Here is a 19,776-nt window from a genome sequence, read left to right as displayed (position 1 = left end):
TAACTGAAGTGATAGACAACCACAAAAGGCCTATGGTAACAAATGGATGTACAGGTTGTACCTCCCTGGTCCAGCACACGTGGGACCTGAGTAGTCCTGAACAAGGGCATTTGTTGAACCAGCAGGTGTCATGTCTCTGGTGGGGGCCGCCCCTCCTGACTGTTGCTCACTGCCTGCCCCCAGGCTGCCTCTACTCCTGGCAGGGCACTCTGCCCCACCCAGGTCTCTGCTGCAGGGGTGCCAGCAGCGATTCCTGTCCTGGCGGGGATGCCCCAGAAGGGGTCCCCATGGTGCTCCTCGGTCTGGCTCCCCATTGCCCTGCAGGGCTTCCGGGTGGGTCTGCTGCTAGTGGGTCTGCCCAGCCCCAGCCAGGCTCTCCACAGGGCTCACCAACCCTGGCCCAGCTCCCCACCACAGGGCTGCCAGTGGGGTTCCCTGGCCCAGGCCACTCCCTGCTGCTGCAGTGCTGCTGGCAGGGTTCCTTGCTCTGGCCAGGCTCCCTGCAGGGTGCCCTGGCCCTGGCCTGGCTCTCTGCAGTGGGGCTGCTGGTGGGGCTCTCCAGCCCAGGCTGCTCTCCCCATGGGGTTTCCTGGCCCCAGCCAGGCTCCTCACAGGGGGGCTCACTGGTTCTGGCCAGGTCCCCACTAGGCTCCTCACCCCTGGCCTGGCTCCCTGTCATGGGGCTGCCAGCATGGCTCCCAGAGGGGTTCCCTGTCACCAGCAGAAGCAGCCCACCAGCTGGACTGGCTCCAGGCAGCTAGGGTTCTCTGGTCCAGCAACATACGTGGTCCTGTCAGAGCACACGTTGCTGGGTGAGAGAGTGCAAACAAGAGAGTTCCAACCTGTATATAATAAGTTGAGATCAATGATATACTGACTTATAGGGAAAGAAATGCTTCACCATTAATAAGGTAAGGAAATAAAAATAAGGAGAAAAGGAAACATTCCCTTCTGAATATGTATCAGAGATAATTGTGTCAGCCCAACGTACTATAAAAGTGAAATCCCAGCCTAGGGGTGGTAGGAAAAGACGTAGTCCTTGAGGTGTGCCAGAATGGTAGCCACTGGTAATGAGGGAGAAGGTGAATGTGATGAAGATGATGGCTAGCACCTCAGATAGTTCTAGAAAGAAAATGTGAGTAAATGGTATGAAAGTATGTCTATACATTCCCTATCTAGCTTATGAAATTGGGGTCTTTGTGACTGTGCTAAATATATTAATATACTATTCTGGTAAATGTACAAACGTGTCTGTACTGTGAGTGTTGCAGTTGTGCACCGCAGGGTGCACAACCATAGAATAATTAAATACTGGGCCGAATCCTGGGACAAAGGACCTATCAACCCTAAAAAAGATAACTGCAAACTGTAAAGAAAGCATATGAAGGAAAATTGAAAGAGGGTAAATGCTGATACACAGAAGTTCCCTGGGCCTCTCCTTCTGTCAGAGTGCAAATGCATATCCCCCTAAGGGCAGGGAGACTGACTTGAAAAGAGATCACCTTTCTTTTAATCTAGCCCTTTTAGTTACCATTCCACTAAGCAATGATTGACAGTTCATGCACCTACAATTCTGACACTGAAATGGAGCACTAATGCTGATTTTCTTACACATTCTGATTCCTTGCTCTGACATGCTGCCTATGGGGAAATGTTTGTCATGTAACAGCCTCTGCCTTGGCAAGGATTTTCTCATTTGCAATTAAAACCTTTTTCTGGGAATAGCTTTGACTTTTTTTTAGCAGAGACACAGGAAGCTTCAAAAACAGACTTCTGCTGTTTACAGTCATGTTAATGATGCTTATGGAGACTGTAAAACTATAAATGCTCCATGAACATTACAAGAGGAAATTTCTAGACCAGTGAAGGTTACATATTGATTTTAATATTGCCTTAGAAATCATACCATAGGGTTTGAAATCAGCTTGATGAAAAATATTAGAAATTTCATTTACTAGCACAAGGGATATGGGAGACTCAACTTTTCATGCCTTTTCATTTGCATAATTGGCAGTAGCTATGCTCATAGTCTGTTTATTAATTAACACTTCGGCATAAAAATTCATTTTAGGTGGAGACAGCCTGCTAAAAATAAAGTGGGAATTTCCACACTGACAAGCAAGACATTCTCCTTTAAACGATTGGATACTGTGCTCATATATATTCATTGACACTGTTTCACAAGTAGTCCTGTTATCTTAAGCAACCAGATACAAATATAAGGAAGGTAGTAGCCACATTAATCAAAGGTACTTCAGTGTTTCTGGGCAGAGTAATGAAATACGTGTGTGTGGTAGCTATTTATTGGACACGCACCTGGAAATTGACACTGCTCTTTCAGTGAGTTGCAAATAATTTTCTTTATTTTAACAATACCTTAATATTATTAATGCTGCAAAGAAAAAAACTGTAAACTTATCTTTAAAAATCTTTCTTCATGTATTGAATACATCTTGTTGCTATAATATTATGACTATATTAATGTTTAACAATGAACTGTAAATATAAGAATACTATATTTAATCCATAACTATAAGCTTAAACGGATAGGGAGATGTAAATATTAATGTTTTCTTATTTCCTCACAAAGCTAAGATTTAGTCTTTTTTTTTTCCCAAAATCAAAACCTTACCAGAATGTAATTATTATATTGGATTTTTTTCAATTGCACTAATTTCATGTTTTTCTTAGTTGAAAATATTGTCTATGATACAGAATTTCTTTGTGTTCTTATAAGTGGAACTTTGGCAATACAGATTTTTAAATTTAGAATCTCTTTGTTTACTGTTTGATCATGCATGGGAAGAGTTCACCAGACGTAGCTCTGTTATAAGGCAAACTTCAGTAGAATTTGGTTTTACTAGGAATTCAATATTTTAAAGCATCTAAAACAGTAGTACTCAAAATGTATTTTATTGCCTCAGTTTTCCAAGGAGACTAATGTTTGCATATTTATGCATAGAAGAAAATCGTACTTGCATGTATTTAATTTTTTACATGTTCTTTTAACAGAGGTAGTTGACAAGCCATGCTTCTTTTTCTGAAACAATTAGACTCTTGGGCCACTTCCTATAATATTATATATACTATTTATGGGTTTACTGTTTTTTATTTTAGGATGTATAAAGCTTTGTGAATACTTTAGATAAGGAAATATCTCTCCATTGTTACTGAAGGTGCTGCTTGGTATTTTCAGATAAAGAAAATTAAGTGTTGTGTGCTCAGTCACTCTTATTCCAGAGTCTGCACGATAGCAGAACTCTTCATCTTCAAAATAAATCAGTGGTGAAGCTGATTACAGTTGCAAGACTAAGAGATATGTATTCCCATTCCTTCTCATAATAGATGCCTATCCTGAGGCTTTTGAGGAAGGAAAGCAACTCAGGAAGGGGTTGTGCTCAGCTTCCCAGATGAATTTTGGCCTGAAGTTCTCAAAGACACAGGCTACGTTTACACTACAGTGATCTTTTGAAATAAGTCCTTCTGCAAAATCTCTTCCAAAAGAACTTTTTTCAAAAGACTGTGTCCACACACAAAAAAGCAGATCAAAAGCATGATCTGCGCTTTTCAAAGAGAGCATTCATCCACACTCCTTCGAAAGAACAGGCCAGAGATTGAAAAATCAGGTGCCATGAGGACCACTCCTTCAAAAAAAAGGGCCCATGGAGCATCTATACGCATTTTATTTTGAAAGCAGCTTTCAAAAGAAGGTGCTCTTCCTGAAACAGGAGTGGAGGAGCACTTTGGAAAGGAGCGCTGCGATCTTTCGATTTAGTTTCAAAATACCATTGTTTGTGTATAGACACGCCCTTCTTTCGAAAAATATTTTGAAAGAACTTACTAGCATAGCCGCGGCCACAATGTGAAAGCCTGACTCTACTGATGTCTTTGAAAACTTTCCTAGACTTCAGTGGAACCACAATTTCATCTGTAGTATCTCTAGCCCAAGGCCCAGTGCAGGTGGATTTGCAGTTTAGAGTACTTATTATTCACAGTTTTACTGCACAACAGCCAGACAGTGGATGTGCCCTACATAATATAAAAAATCTGAAAGTAGGAGTTAGGTGCCTAAATATCTTTAAAAGTCTAGCCCTTAAGTACAGTGATCATAGAGACGACAGTGGGTCATAGGCAGTGTTATATGTTGCATTAGTTACAATATTTAGGCACAACAAAATTGCTGTGGAGGGAATGTCAGCCTTGACTCTGAATTTCCTTGTTTGCATCAATTTGTGTCACAATTTTAAAAACTTAAATACTGTATTTATGTGGATACTGGTGCAAAGGATTCTAAAACTAAATCTGGTACTAATCATTCTTGTGAACAAGAATCACTTCAACACAGATATGACAAGAAAAGCTTTTTATTTTTTAGCCTTCTAATTCTGTATTTGACTAAGATATTAATACTATTAAAGGAAAGTAATTCAATGTAATATGGGCTAATTCAATCCTGCGTTTTTATCTGGGTTTGCAAACAAGCCTGTAAAAAAATATAGCAGAAGACAGACCAGTTCTTATTGTCTCTCTCATTAAGGGGAAAGTATTCTATGAATAGCTCTGTGTTTAAAAAGCTGATAATTTCATTTAATTTTGTAGTGTTTTGGGAATATTTAGAACAGTGGTCCAATCTTTTTATGCCCAAGATCACTTTTTGAATTTAAGGGCAACCCAGCAACTACCCTGTACCTTCCCTAACCCTTCCCCAAAGCCCGACCCACTCCCCTCCCCTCCCTTGCTTGGTCTCCTCCAACCTCACTTGCTTTCATCTGCCTTGGACAGAGTGTTGAGGTGAATGAGGGGTGTGGGCTCTGGGAGGGAGTTTGGGTACAGGAGAGGGCTCCAGAGTGGAGCAAAATGTTGGGGTGAATGAAAGGATGAGGGATGCAGGCTCCAGGAATAAGTTTGAATGAGAGGTACAGGCTCTGGGGGAGTTTGAATGCAGGAGGGGGCTCCAGGCGAGGGCAGAGTGTTGGGGTGCAAGAAGGGGGAGGAATGTGGGCTCTGGGAGGCTGTTTGGGTGCAGGAGGGGGGCTCCAGGCTGCAGCAGGGTGTTGGAGTGCAGGACCAAGGAATACAAACTCTGGGAGGGAGTTTGCCCCAGACTGGAGCCCCTTCTTGCACCCAAACTTTCTCCTCAAGCAGTGGTTCCCAAACTTATAGCATCATGCCCCATTTTTAATGTTTGAGAAACCCTCACACACCCCCACCTCTTCTTTACTATCATCCAACCCCACTTTCAACAAAGAATTCAATTTGTACCCCTCCATGTCGAAAGAATATATTTCTATTCTGAGTGTATGTGTGTGTGTGTGTATGTGTGTGTGTGTGTGTGTATTCACATTTTGTGGTATGAAATTTGAAATTTATTTTTTTATGGTAGGGTCTCCAATCTTTTTACACCCAAGATTACTTTTTAAATGTCGGGGCAAACCTTAAAACTCCACCTCTTTCTTGATGCTCAGCCCTTTTTGTTCCCCTCCTCTCCACCATTTGCTGTCCCCAGCCCTTACTCATGCTCACTGGGTTGAGACAGGAGGTACAGGCTCTGGGGTGGGAGTAAGGGATTTTGTGGTGGGAGGGGGTGAAAGGTGGAAGCTCTGGGAGGGAATTTGGGTGTAGGAAGAGGTGGAGAAGGGGCTGCTGGCTCAGGAAGGGAGCTCCAGGCTGGAGAGTTTTGGGGTCAGGTGACATGTTGGGGTGCTGAGCAAACTACAGGCTTGTGGATGTGAGGGTAAAGGAGTTCAGGCTGGGGTGTCTGCAGGGCTCAGGGCAGGGGAGGGTTGAGAGTGTGATGGGCTCAGGACACAGATTTGCAGTGAGTGGATTGTGCAGTCGTGTTGCAGCAGAAGCCTGGGGATGTGAGAGGCTCAGGACATGGGGTTCTGGTGTATGATAGGCTCAGTATTGAGGTGAGGGGATGCAGGGGTGTTAAGATACTGTGGCCAGATGGGGGCTTGGCCCCGAATGGGGGCTTGCTGGCTAGTCTCCATTTTTAAACAAAATATGTCCCACACAAATGTTTCAGCACTGTCTTTATTTATGGGAGGGGCAGGGAACATGTTTTGGGTCAGGGTTCACTGACCCACAGAAAAATAAGTCAGGGGCCACACAAGTGAGATGCAAAAAACCCCAAAAACCTTCCAAGCCCCCACACAAGCCCCACTGATGTGGCCACAACTGAGATATCTCCCTCCCTCCCTGGCATCCCAGACCTATGGTGGGAGGGTAGATAGGGCTGAGGTTCAAGGCCTCAGGCCACATTAATTCTTCTGGGGTTCCAGGGGTAGCGGAATTTGTGGGCCCCTCTACACTGTGAGGGAGGGCCAAAATGAGGGATCCAGTGTGTGGGACAGGGCTGCCAGTGAGTGGGCGCCAGCTCCAACTGCTTAGGTGGTGCATGGCTGCTGTGGGGAGTGAGGAGTGGTTGGCACTGACCCAGTTGACACAGAAAGGCAGCAGGCGGAAGGAAGTCGCCGGCAGGCAACAGACCCAGTTTTTCAGGAAACAGGCCAGCTGTTTGGGGAGGGGAAGCATTGCATACACTTACTGAGACACTGGCTCTGGCATGCAGCTGCAGGATTCCCCTCTCCCCCATGTCACAGGAATCCCGCACTACCTCCATTTTTGCAGGAGGTAATGCCAGCATGGGCTCTTTCTCAAGGTGGGAAGGATTGATGCAGGAGGTGGCTGGATCACCACACACCCCCAGGGGGACACCCCCCCCCCAGTTTGGGAACCTGTGTCCTAAAGGTTGCACTCCTCTCTCCTGCATCCCAAAGCTCGGGGCGCCAGAGGGAATTTCAGGCTGGGGCAGCATGTTGGGTGCAGGGTGGGGTCTGGGAGTTTACAGTTTGGGTTCCAACACAAAACTAGCACTGTGGAGGTAAGGGTGCAGACCGTGGCCAGGAGGCACCTACCACAGGTGGTTCCCAGTTAGCAACACAACAGGGTCAGGCAGGCTGCCTCTGCTTGGCCCCACACTGCTCCTGGAAAAGCTAGCTGGCTGAGTGCAGGCACCTTCTGTGTGCCAACCCTGGAGACAGGTGGAGAGGGAAGGGGGTCTCCATGTGCTGCACTACTGCCCACGCCCGCAAGTGCTGCCACCATTGGCCTGTTCCCAGCCAATGGGAGCTGATTTGATAGTGCTAGGGGTGTGGGCAGCATAGAGCTATCTCCCTACCCTTCCCAAGGGCTTCAGATAATACCAACACTTAGGCAACCCGCTCCTTCCAGGAGCAGTGCAGGGTCAGGCAGAAGTAGCCTATCTGAAGATTGTGATTGACTAGCGAAGGCTCCAGGATCTAACAATTGGTCACAATCGACAGGACACTAACCATTGATTTAGACTGAGTATAGCAGGTGTGCGGGTGTTTGTGTATAAAAATCTTTGTAATACTTTAAATACTGCTGAAACAGTGCACGCGCACACGCACACACACACACACACAGATGCATATGATAGGTGTCTGACTTAGGAACCTGTGATTCTGAATTTAGCATTGGTTTAGGAAGCTGACGTGTTTAATTTTTTTCCACCCTGCTGCATTATCTACAAGCATATTTGGCAACTGTGTAACTTGTGAGTGCAGTATTTTGTCTTGCCATGTAATTTAGCTGTTTAAGATATAGCAGTTCTATTAGAGTATTAGTGTACACTTATCACAATCAGAAAAAGATGATTTAGGCTGCTCTTGAAAAATTGTTAATCATGAAGCAGTACATGATTAGTCCTCTGCACAAGAGTAAAATTCAGATCTTTAAAGGAGATAAGATTGTAACACTCCAAATTCTAAATTTGGGGGTTTTAATCTTTTGACTTCTCTCCAATCCCAAAGTCTGATTGTTTCATATTGAGGGTCAGCCCAGCATACGGGTAGGGTACAACTATGAAATTAGTGCCCAGATACAAATGCCAAACTATCTCTTCTGCACAGTTAGTGGGGGGAGGAAGGGCGTTTCTTGAGCATGCATTTGGATCCATGTCTAATTCAAAGGCATCTGGGACCTGATACAAAGAATTCAATAACAATAGTAGAGTAGCTGAGAACATTTTGATGTAAAATGATCATTTCTACAGGCTGGCTCCCAAAAGTGATTAAAAGCTGAGAAATAAAAAGTGCAATTACTACTGAAACACTTAAGCAATTCCATGCATATGGCCACTGTCAAACACTCATTGCTATTTTATTTTCCAGAAGGGTGTTGTTTTTTGTATTAAGGAATGTCAAATCTGTGAAACTGACTGTGATATGGTTGCCTTTGGGTACAGTTCAAGATGCTGTGTTAGTGTGATGCTGCCAGTTTCCATGGTAACCAGAGACCTGTAACATGCATGCGTGTGTGATTGTGTTTTGTTCTCCTTGTAGATGGAGGAGATAAAATTTAAAGACAGAGCAGTCTACGTGCTGGAAAGAGAGTTAGGGGTTCAAGTCGGGCAGGCTCAGAGACTTCAGCTCCAAAAGGAGGCTTTAGATGAACAACTTTCCCAGATCAAAGAGTCTGACCGGCATCTGAGCAGCCCCAAACGGGAACTTCCTTATGCAAGTGGTGCAGGAGACGCTTCAGATCATTCAGGAAGCCCTGTAAGCACTTTCGCCTGGTTTCACCTAAACAAGCAAACAAAAAATGACAAAATCTTGATGAGTGCACATTTAAGCAACAGCTTTCCCTTAGAGTAAAGGAAAAGCCAAAGAGATTTGCTTTAATACTGTCATTCAGTAACAGAATCTTTTCAACTGAAACCAAATCTGATCATGGGAGAGCTTTTGCTTTTTTGATTTAGTTTGTTTTTTGTTATCAAGGTGAAATATTCATTTTTTAAAAATGTATCATTCTTCAAACACCTGCTTTAATTTGACAGTTTGACATAGTATCTGCTGACAAATTATACAAATGCTTTTCTAGTAATGTATGTGTGCTGGTTTTCCAGGCTACTAACAGTATGTGTTGTAAGCAAATGTACAAGAACAATTTACAAAGGGAAATCAGTAAACGCAGTGTAACGAATAGCATGCAAGCTTACCGGGTTCTGCAGTCCTACTAGAACATCTCTATTATTAATAATTACATGATGTACATACTGCTAAGTGCTTTTGCTTTCAACTAGTAATCTAGGAAGTGAACTAAACACTTACTAACCTATTCTCTACTGTTTCTTTCATACTATGCAATATCCTATAGCATCAAATTTTAGTCACCTTTTTATCTTGACTTTCTATGTAACTATTGCCACTTTCCTGCTTCTACATTAATTTGCTAATTAGTAAAATTTTTCAGTTAACTGACTTCATATGTCCATGACATATGTTAACCTTTTTCATTGTTGATTCTCATCAAGATTTATTTTGTAGTGATTCTTAATTTTCTCAGTAAAAGTATAGATAATAGAAAACATAACCAAAGCAAATATTTCATTCCTTATTCAGAGCCTCTCCTGCACCTGTTGAATGAGGAATCCTGGAACTTATTAAAGTTCCATTAGGATTATGGACATGAATCTGCTTGTTCTGATTAAAGTTCTGTACTTAAGTTCTATCAAACATTAGAATAATGCTAATGAAAGAAAAAAGTCCTATAACTTCTGTAAATATAATGTAACTGCTCTCTGATTTAGAAAAATGAAACCATGTTTTCTTATTTGCATTCATTTAGAATTTGATTTGAACATTTTCACTTTTTGGTCAATTAAAGCATAAACCTTTATGACTGACCCATTAGAAACTAAAGTAGGGCCACAGCTTCATAGAAAAGAAACATATGCAATGGTCTAATTGCATGGATTTCCTTCATTTATTTTTCAGTATTTCTAAATATCATTTCCCTATAAAACAGAATAATTAGTGAATCACATGTCTGAAAGACACCTTTCAACAGTGGCACATATTTGGAACATTGCCTTAGTTTTCATTTTTGTTTTTCATGTTTCCAAGTTTAACATGTGTGACTATATTTGCATATACATACTTTTACATTTTCACACTTTCTTACATTTTCCTGCTCTTTCAATTTTCTGTTGGTCTCACCTGGCAGTTTGCAATTCTATAAGGCAGCCATTTTCAGTCAGGGATCTGGGGCCAGGCTGAAAGCTGAAGCCCACCATGTGGGGCTGAAGTGTGGGGCTCTTGGTCCTGCCATCGAGGGCTGAAGCAGAAGGTTGAACAACTTAGCTTTGTGGGGAACCCCATGGCATGCAGCCCTGGCCAACCACCCAGATTACTACCCCCTAATGTTGGCAGAAAAACAATTGTTGTGGCACTGGTGGGCCATAGCGTATTTATAGCATGTTGGCATGGGGGGCTCAGAGAAAAAAAATTGAGAACCCCTCTTTTAAGGGCACAGGTTACATTCTCCTATGTAATAGGCTAGAAATGGTTGGATTCAGACAAATACAAAGTTGGTTTCTTTGGAAGTTTGATCTTATGAACAGTTATTTGCAGTTGATCTTTGTTTTAGGAACAGCAGCTGGATGAAAAGGATGCACGGCGTTTCCAACTTAAAATTGCTGAACTAAGTGCGATCATCCGGAAGCTGGAAGACCGGAATGCGTTGCTGTCAGAAGAAAGAAATGAGCTTGTAAGTAGGAACTGCCATTACATTTCTAGGAAATGAATGCATATCCGAATTTGCATTGACAGGTGGACACTCACCAGCGACAACAATAAACTCCATCATGAGTCTGTGGCAAAACAGATTCACAGCATAAGAGAAGGACTTCTTTGGAAGTTTGAAGCACTAGGTAATTTGAACTCTCAGGTGATCCCCAGAATGTGAAAGGAGACATTATCCAGTTAGTATGGAACACCTGAAGGGCAGAATGGAGGCTCTTGAATTTTGTGGAAGTGGGCACAAAAGGCACAGCTTCTTGGAGGTGCTTCCCAGTTGGCAGAAAACACCATGAGAAACAGTTATCACCCTAAATTTCATGACTGCAAGAGGTCACAGCATCTAGTACAGTAAACCCTCAAGAAGTGTTATTTTGATTAGTGATTAACTTTCGTTAACATGAATTAAATGCAAATTGTGGCAGGCACGCAGCTGCTTGCAGCGCTGTTTCTCCAAACTGGGAGAAACCACGCCGCAAGCAGCTGCGTGCTCCCCATCTGGGAGAAGCCAGGAGCTGTGTGGCTGTCACCCTGCCCCCCTGACCCACTTTCCCCAGCTGGGGGAAGCCAGCAGCTGGAGCCAGCAGCTGTGCTGCTTGTCCCAGCCAAAGGAAGCGGGAAGCTGGAACAGCAGCAGAGCACTGCTGCTCCCTGGCTTCCCTCAGCCGGGGGGATTCCAGGGATCTCCCCAACGCTGCCGCTCCAATTTACACAGAATTTGATTTACACGGAGGCTTCCCAGGATGCAACCTCCACGTAAGTCGAGAGATTACTGTACTCAAGCCGTATACTAAGTGATAATTTTAAGCCCAGTAATTCAGATGTAGCCACACCTATCTGTTGTAAAGGGCTAACCAAAGTTAGTAGTTCGGTCACTAGAGAAAGGGTCAGCCAGCCCCATCCACACTGTCTGATCCCTTTGTATGACATGGCAACGTTAGTTAGGTTCAGTACCGATTCTTTTGCCTTCCTTCTGCAGCATCAGGTATTTGCCACTGTCATAGGCTGGATTTCGGAAATGTTAAGCCAATGAGTAGGTGTCATGTTTCTGTTCTGGTGGTTCCATTGATGTTTCCAGGCAGTTAAGGGGACCAACAAAATTGATGGAAGAAGGCCAGATAGGTAAACCTAAAAACAACAGCTTTGGACTTGGATCTGTGTTTGGTTCAGGGTTTGGGAGAAGATTAATGTCAGCCCTTATTATCCAAACTATTTGATCTTTCTTGTTGCCCATATTTGTAGAATCTAGTCTCTTCTGAGTTAAAAATACACAATGCACAACACATAACATATTATGTTTACTGGAAATGCAAACACCACATGTAGGTGTAATCTCTGGTGCAACATCGCAGGCTTCAATGGAGCTACACCAGGACTGGATATGATCCACTGTGTGTTCAAAATGCAAACTACTGTGGCATCCATATAGAAGGCAGTTTATGGGTTTGGTAGTTAATGGTAGGTATGCTGCCAAACACAAAAATGTATGTTACAGAACTGGTGCTATGAAGGACAATTCCTTGTAGACTCAGTTATGGAGAATATTAACCAGTAGTTTTACAGTATAATCTGGAATTACATTTGCTAACACTATAAATCTGGACATTTGGCTTCTCTCTCCTTTATGTCTGGCAGTGTTCCACACAATAACGTAACATTGTGCAATGCTATATAGCGTGAGGGTGTGGCACAGTTTGAGAGGTCCTGCCAAAATGCAGATGAGAAGTGGCGGAGAAAAAGAAAAAAGTAGCAAAAACTGCCCCATGCCATTCCAACAGCTACCAACCCCTGCCCCTTCTGTGATAAGATATGCAGCTCCAAAATCAGTCTGATCAGACATTGACAGACTCACAGATAGAAGGGTGATATGAAGACGTCCTACTTGTGATTGAGTGACCATCAAGAACATAACACTGTCCACAGTATGCTTAGTTCACAAAGCAATAAAGCCTTTTTTGTTTTTAAGTAGATATTGGTTGGTATTTTTTTCCAGTGGAAGTTTTCATTAAGTACCTCAGGTAGGGGTATATTTTTTTCCTGTAGTGTGCTCATGCTATGCACTTTTAAGGGACTCAGCCTTACAGTGTGCTTTTACTCATGAAAGACTGACAGTTTTAGACTTAGAAAAAGTCTCAGTTTGCTATGGGATTTGTTGTTGCTTTTTTAAAACTTCTAATGAACTTTGAAACCTCTCAAAAAAGCGTTTTTCAAAGAGTCACCTTGTCATAACTTAGCATTTGCTTGGTAAACCCAGTACCCTTAAATTGAACTGATAAGTGCTCAGCGTGTTCTGTAGGCTTCATTATTAGAAGGGGCACAACAAGCCCCTACCTCCTGTTCATTCTACCAAGCATCCAGTGCCCAGAGTTGCCAGGCTGAGCCACTCCCTATCTACTGAGAGGAGGGAGTGCAACCCTGTGATGATATCCCCCTTAATGACCTCTGATGCAAGTGAGAGTGGGGAAAGAATTTATGAACCCTCCCTGCCTTTCCCACCCTCTGGTAGTAAGAGATGGCATCTCTAACCTAGTTTTCTACCCTCTAGCCTGTTGGGGGCAGCACAGAGAGAGCTCTTCCACAGTAACAACACAAAGGAACAAACAAAACAAACCCAAACTCCAGAAGAAAATGAGGGAAATGAAAATGTCTTGTGCCTGTATTCATAATGTTGAGTGACAAATGCCATGTAAGAACCTAGAAGACTAAATTGAATTGACAGATATAGTTGAAGCCCTGGCACCTTCATGAGGTCCTCAGAAGAAAGTTTAATGGAGCACTTAGAGGACATGGTCTAAAGTTCACTGATACCTCTGGGAGTTTTTCCATTGATTTCAGCTGGTTTTGAAACAGGACCAGCAGAAGTTAGAGGGCATCTGAATTAAAAAAAAAAACACCTGCTATTGTTATATCATCCTTGGCCCTGTTGCATTTTTTCCTGTGCCCCCATTACTTGATTGCATATGTGCATGAAGGGTTTATGTGTGTAGGCAAGAGTGTGGGTTGGGTATATGGTAAGTGAGGGTCCAATAGGTCAAGAATCTTGTCCAAGATCACAGAGTGAGTCAATGCCAGAGACAGGAATGGATGTTAGGACTCTAAAGTGACACTGCTTTGCATTTTTCAAAACCAAAAGTGAATTCTATTATTGTGGTAGTAAAATGATTTTACTTGTAATAAATTTTATCAGTGTGTTTTAAAATGATAAATAAAAATAGATATACTGTGTGAATACATATTTAAATATTTCAGTTAAAACGCCTAAGAGAAGCAGAAAGTCAATATAAACCTCTCCTGGACAAAAATAAGCGTCTCAGTAGGAAGAATGAAGATTTATCCCATGCCTTACGTCGAATGGAAAATAAATTAAAATTTGTAACACAAGAGAATATAGAAATGGTAGGTTACCCTCCTGACACTTTTACCTATAAGAAGAACAAATAGTATGTACTGTTTTGTGGAAATCAGGTATTTAACAAAAATATAATCACAAGCTTGCAGGATAGTACTCAAGTATTTTCATTTTTCTGGTAAGCTGTACAATACATAATAAGTGACTTGTAGTTTTTGCTTATTAACAAGTAACACTCCAATTATACAGTGGAAAAGTGGTCAAGAAACAGTTTGCTTTTCAGGCATTGATAGCCTAGTTAAGCAGATGTTTTACTTTAGCTGCTTTTTTAAAATTTTGAGCTAAAAAATTACATTTGAATTGTGAGTTTTATATCACAATTGCTTTGCAATGATTTGGAAATTTGCACCAGAGATTTGATATTTTTATTTAATCTTTAAAGTTGAGCATTAATGGTAATTGAGTAAATGAGAGATTGCAGACATGCTGCAGGACTAAAACCACTTTTTCTTCTCAAAATTCAGTTGCTCCCACATTCTCTGGATCCAGTTTTGCTGAACAATGGGAACAATGCAGAAAGAATTAATCTCTTTTTAGGACTCCTTTGGCCACATATTTAAATTCCTCTTTCTGCAATATAAAACTGAACAGACTATGTTTTCCAAGACTTAGGCTAGCCTAAGTCCTCAATAGGCTAACAGATGGCACGGGAGAATTATGTAAATTGCCTGTCCTCTCTGGTGACTGTGAGCCTGATGTCTTCTTGATGCCATATTGTGTAGCTTTTTCTGGCCTAATGAACTAGAATCCTTACCTAGATTTTTGGTATGGAGGGTGAGGAGGGAAAGAGTGCATGGGTGGAAAGAAAGAGAATCACCACCAGTTTAGCAAATAGCTTAGATGAATTACTTGCTGTAAAAGAATAGGACTGTGTGCTGTGCTTTGGCAAGACTTTTAATCATTTGTGATTTTGTTCTGCGGGGATTTTTTTTCCAGAGACAAAAAGCTGGGACAATAAGGAGACCAAGCTCTTTAAATGATCTAGACCAGAGTCAAGAAGAAAGAGAAGCTGAATTTCTCAGGCTACAAATTATTGAACAGCAAAACATCATAGACGAACTCTCTAAGGTAATCACCTTCTGGTGCTCTAGGTCACAGCAAAAGAAAAGATAGCACTAAGCACATAAGAACAGCTTGTTTTGTCAGCAAACACATGGTGATTATTTCCATGGGCTTCCCTTTGAAGCAGAACCAAACCTATAGAAATGTGTGACACGTTATTTGAGAGGTTGCCTTCATGCAACTGAGCATTTGTATGAAGGAGTGTCTTTCAGATAAAGTCAATGGGAAAATTCTGTTTGACTTCAATGGCAACAAGATCAAGCCTAAAAACAGAAGACTTATTGTAGGGGATATTTTCCACAGTTTGGGGTTTATTTTAAGATCCTTAAAGCTTTTTAAAATTTGGTTTCCTTTTAATATATTCTTCTTGTGATCAGCAACAATGTAGTTCCAGGCCACAAGTGTGTGGGGGAGAAAATGAAATCATGAACAATTTCTTAAGCAGGCTTCATAGCAGCTTTTTTTAAATACCACACAGATTTTTTTAAACACCCTAAAACAGTTCTATAACAACTGTGGACCAGAGATCATCTGCATGAGTTAATGCTGCTTAATGGATTGGAAGTTCACTGAGTTTTTACTCTGAGTTTTTCATTGTGGGCAGTGGTGGTAAGGAATTTATAGTCAGCATAAATTTCTGGTGAGGAATCCCACTGGGGTGAGGAGTGTTTATTCCATAGACAGCAACCTGGCTCACCCCACCTCCCAGGGATCCCAGCCCCCATGAAGTATCCCTTGTTGGGAAAAGAGAAGTATGATGTTCTCAGGACAGCACTCCACCACACTTCCACATCCCTTCTCCTAGACCCAGAAGGTTTAATTCCCTCTGTTGGAGAGGATGATTTGGCTTTGAAAGGAGCCAGTTGTTAGTACTTAGGTAGAATTCCAGTTATAGTCAATCAAAGTTAAATCTAGGTATGGACTACAGAATCAGGTTTGAATGAGTTAAATAATGTTATAGTGCCAGGTTTGCAGACAGGGGTAGAAATAGGGAGGCAGGGAGCAGCTGTCCCAGGACCCAGTGGTTTAAAACGGCCCAGGTCTGCAGGGATGCCAGCCCCCTTAAATTGCAGCCAGAGCCCCAGGAAATGCTGAGAGCTGTCTGGGGAAGCTACAGTACAGTCTGAGTGCCGCTGAGGGCTGGATGCCCCAATCCCACCCTTCCAGGGCGCCTGGAGCCAAGTCCCTGCCACTTTTCCCAGGGCCTGACGAAGTCCGTCACCAGCCCTATCAATTTCAGTACTGATTACAGCTTGAAAGTGGCATCTCCACAGGGTGTTAGTCATGCAGAATGGAATGTTCTGACTTACTAGTGTTGTCACATCCATTGCAGGTTTTTCCTGAATAAATGACAGATGTCTTGTGTCTTGTATTAAAATACAAAACCAAAAAAAAATTCATACCATTGTTTTGAAAAAAAAAGTATGAACAGGTTATGCAGTTAAACAGAAAGCACATAAAATGTGTATATCCTTGCACATACTGACATTCTCTTATTATTTTTATTAGACCCTTGAAACCGCTGGCTATGTGAAGAGTGTACTAGTAAGTAAGGCATCTATTTAATTTCAGTATGTTCATTTCTATACATTTTAGACAGTGGTTCTTTGAAATCTAACAGGACAGCTGCAACATCTCGTGTTCTCCTGTATTAATGAAGTGTTTCAAAATAATGTTTGTCATGACTTTCCTTCATATTCAGAGGCTAGATTTAATCCTTGGATTCCATCAATGAAGACCCTAGCAGCATAAATTCGTGAGATGTGAGCATGATTGTGATACTGGAAAACAGTTTCAGCTTCCCTTTTACCAGTGGGGTATGTGGAAAAACAGCACAGCCTAAAAAGTAGGCATGGACAGTTGCTCAGCCATTGTACCAATTAGTTCATCTACTTGTCAGCCTCAATAGTGGGGTTTTGTAGCTCCCTAAAATTATGGAGCTGCTTTCTGATCTGATCTGGAAACCCACATGCACATTTTCCACGAAGTGTCCAGTCCTAGTTTCTACTATGGGCCTGAAAATAGTCTCGTCCTATCTACAATGGCTACTAGGAACCTGTGCGCTGGGGTCCATTGCTATCATCTAAGGATCAACTTTACTGTTATATATAGACATTTATTGAGGGCAAGTCACATCTGCTAACGTTTACTGTCAAATATTTCTTTTCACTGTTGTCAGCACAGGAAAGCCAGTGAAGCTAAGGAAAATTATTTGCATTCCATTTTGCCATTCAGAAAACTATTAGCATTAGTTTTCCATTTGGATGATCTCCATTACTGGTGATGATGTTAGTGACAGTCAGAATACATTTTCAATCAGTCTCATAATATCTTTTGAGAAAAAGAATGAGCTGGAGGACAATAATGATTGGTCTTTTCTTTTAACCTGCATTAGTTTATCAATAATGGGGCTTAACCACCTAGAACAAAATGTTTTTCATGCTGTGTTAAAACTCAGGCTTGATCTGCACAAGGACAGAAAGTCGATTCCAGATACAAAATTCTAGCTATGCCACGAGTGTATCTAGAATCGACGTATCAGGATCAACATCCTGCCCCTGTATAGATCAAGGCTCTTCAAGCTCACGCCACCATCCATGCTATGCATGGAATACCGGGGTCGATGGCCAAGCCTAGAGAGGTGGATCGCAGCGCATCGAACTCCAGGTAAGCATAGATTCGGCCTCAATACCACTCTCATTGGAACTTTGACAACAGGCACTGAATACAAATACTTTCAGATAACAGCGCAAGCTGAAGCTTGATATTCAGAGGTGCTGAACACTCATAGTTCCTGTTAAGGACAACTGACGCTATGTGAGCTTAATGCTTTTGAAAATCAGGTCCTGAGTTTTCCACAATTGGGGCAGATGATAAGTGCCCATGGTTTCATTCAAAAATAACAGAAGCTGTGCACATATCCACAGACAGCATTTGCCCTGCCTCCCAATACTGGCAGGATATTCCATCTATCAGAAGAGGACTATAATTCAGTGTTTCAATGAGAGTTCTGCTCACGGAGCTTCTGTAAGTTCAGGCCCAGTATGTCAATGTGCTACATGGAACATTCAGCTCTCATCAATTGTCAGGAGTTTCCTCTATATACTTAAGCAACTGATATGTTCACATTGCAAACTTGGAAGATTATGGAGTGCACTTACCATTTGATGAAAAATGGCTCTTTCTTGTTGCAGTTATAATACAATGGCTTATATTGAGGTTACGTTTGCTATTTTTTGCCAGTTTGAAGAGCAGTGCAAACAGAGTAAATGATGAATCTCTGATACCAGTTAACAAGTGTATCTAATTAATTCTTCCAGGAACGTGACAAGCTTTTAAGGTACAGAAAGCAAAGGAAGAAAATGACAAAACTCCCTAAGGTAAAAAAAAAAGTTTAAAATTTGTATTAGTGTCTTGCTTAGGGACATCAGTGGTCAATACAAGTGATCAGCAGCTCTCAACAAAGGTGGCATCCTGACTTTAATGAGGCCAATGGGAAAACTCCCATGTCCTTTCACAGGGGCAGCATTTCTCTCTGAAGATCTAGGGTTGAGAAGCAAAACTTGACTCTCAAAATTAGAATTGGTGCTTGAAATTTTGGATTGTATTTCACAAGTTATGTCAAACAGTTTAGGAACAATCCTGATTTATGGTCATTTAACGCAAGAATGTGTGGATCAATTTTGTGGGAGGAACAAGGAAAAACAGTCATTTTTTCCCACCCCCAATTTCACCCTTAATGTTGGTAATATTCATTAAGGATATGTAATTCACGTGCTTCAGGAAGTCACCTGTGTAAATGGCACATTGCTTTTGTATTATAATGTGTACACTGTAGTATGCAAACTCATATGTAGTTTGGGGATCCATCAGGAACTAAGGAACAGGTGTCAAATTATGTAAAGAGTAGACAGCTTCTGTGAATTAGAAAATCATGCAGCTAACTCATTTTTTACAATAGCACCTCAAATATATGTAATATGCAAATAATGTATTATGAAATTTAGCAACCTGTATGGAAAGCATTGGATATAAGCAGCAGGAGCATTACAATTAGTGTTCAGTGAGATGGAAGAAGGAAATGTTAAAGTCAGCATCTATCTCATGGATAATGAATGTACTTGTGTGGTAATGGGAGGGTGAAATGTCAAGGAATTGAATTAATAGTAAACTATACTCTTCATGAAGGGTCAAAGTCTCAGAGAGATTAGAGAAGGTGTACATCAGAGCAGTGTTCCTAGTGTTGTATGTGAAATTCAATCCCTAACTACTGTGAGCCAAGCAAATTCCAGACTAACTTTATGAAGCTAGGTGTGTGCTGGGATGTGTGTAGAGGCACGCAAACACAGATGGATAGGGGAATGGGTGATGTGACCAAAGAGCTGCCTACTGCCTAAAATTTGAAGCAAACTAAATAAAATAAATGTAACAAAGGGTTTGTAAGAAAGAACACTGTGCATCCAAATACCAAAAAAATTATCTACTTAGAGCAACGTACAGTTTTACTTAGAACATTATGAATGGGCTGAAAAAATTACCACAAATTTATAAAGAAGCAACTTCTGTATTTTGAAAGAGGTAACATAGTGGAAGTCCTGCTGATATTTTTGTGTGAGAACAATTCATTTTCACCTAAGAGGTTTCAGTAAAACCAATAGAGGGAAACCACACTATGAAAAGCATCTCACTGTGTGCTGATGC

General features: G+C 41.7%; 1 protein-coding gene across 1 annotated transcript in view; it reads left to right on the top strand.

The window, feature by feature from the left end:
* JAKMIP3 (Janus kinase and microtubule interacting protein 3) overlaps positions 1–19,776 on the top strand; it is a 103,637-nt gene that overhangs the window by 42,753 nt on the left and 41,108 nt on the right. Inside the window, exons 3-8 of the mRNA XM_074999585.1 lie at positions 8,370–8,585; positions 10,456–10,575; positions 13,854–14,000; positions 14,950–15,081; positions 16,585–16,620; positions 18,396–18,455. Coding sequence (XP_074855686.1) covers positions 8,370–8,585; positions 10,456–10,575; positions 13,854–14,000; positions 14,950–15,081; positions 16,585–16,620; positions 18,396–18,455 — 711 coding nt within the window. The remainder of the gene's footprint in view (positions 1–8,369; positions 8,586–10,455; positions 10,576–13,853; positions 14,001–14,949; positions 15,082–16,584; positions 16,621–18,395; positions 18,456–19,776) is intronic.

This window comes from Carettochelys insculpta, chromosome 7 (genome assembly GCF_033958435.1).
Source record: "Carettochelys insculpta isolate YL-2023 chromosome 7, ASM3395843v1, whole genome shotgun sequence".
Taxonomy (NCBI): Eukaryota; Metazoa; Chordata; order Testudines; family Carettochelyidae; genus Carettochelys; species Carettochelys insculpta.
This window is presented reverse-complemented; position numbering and strand designations above follow the sequence as displayed.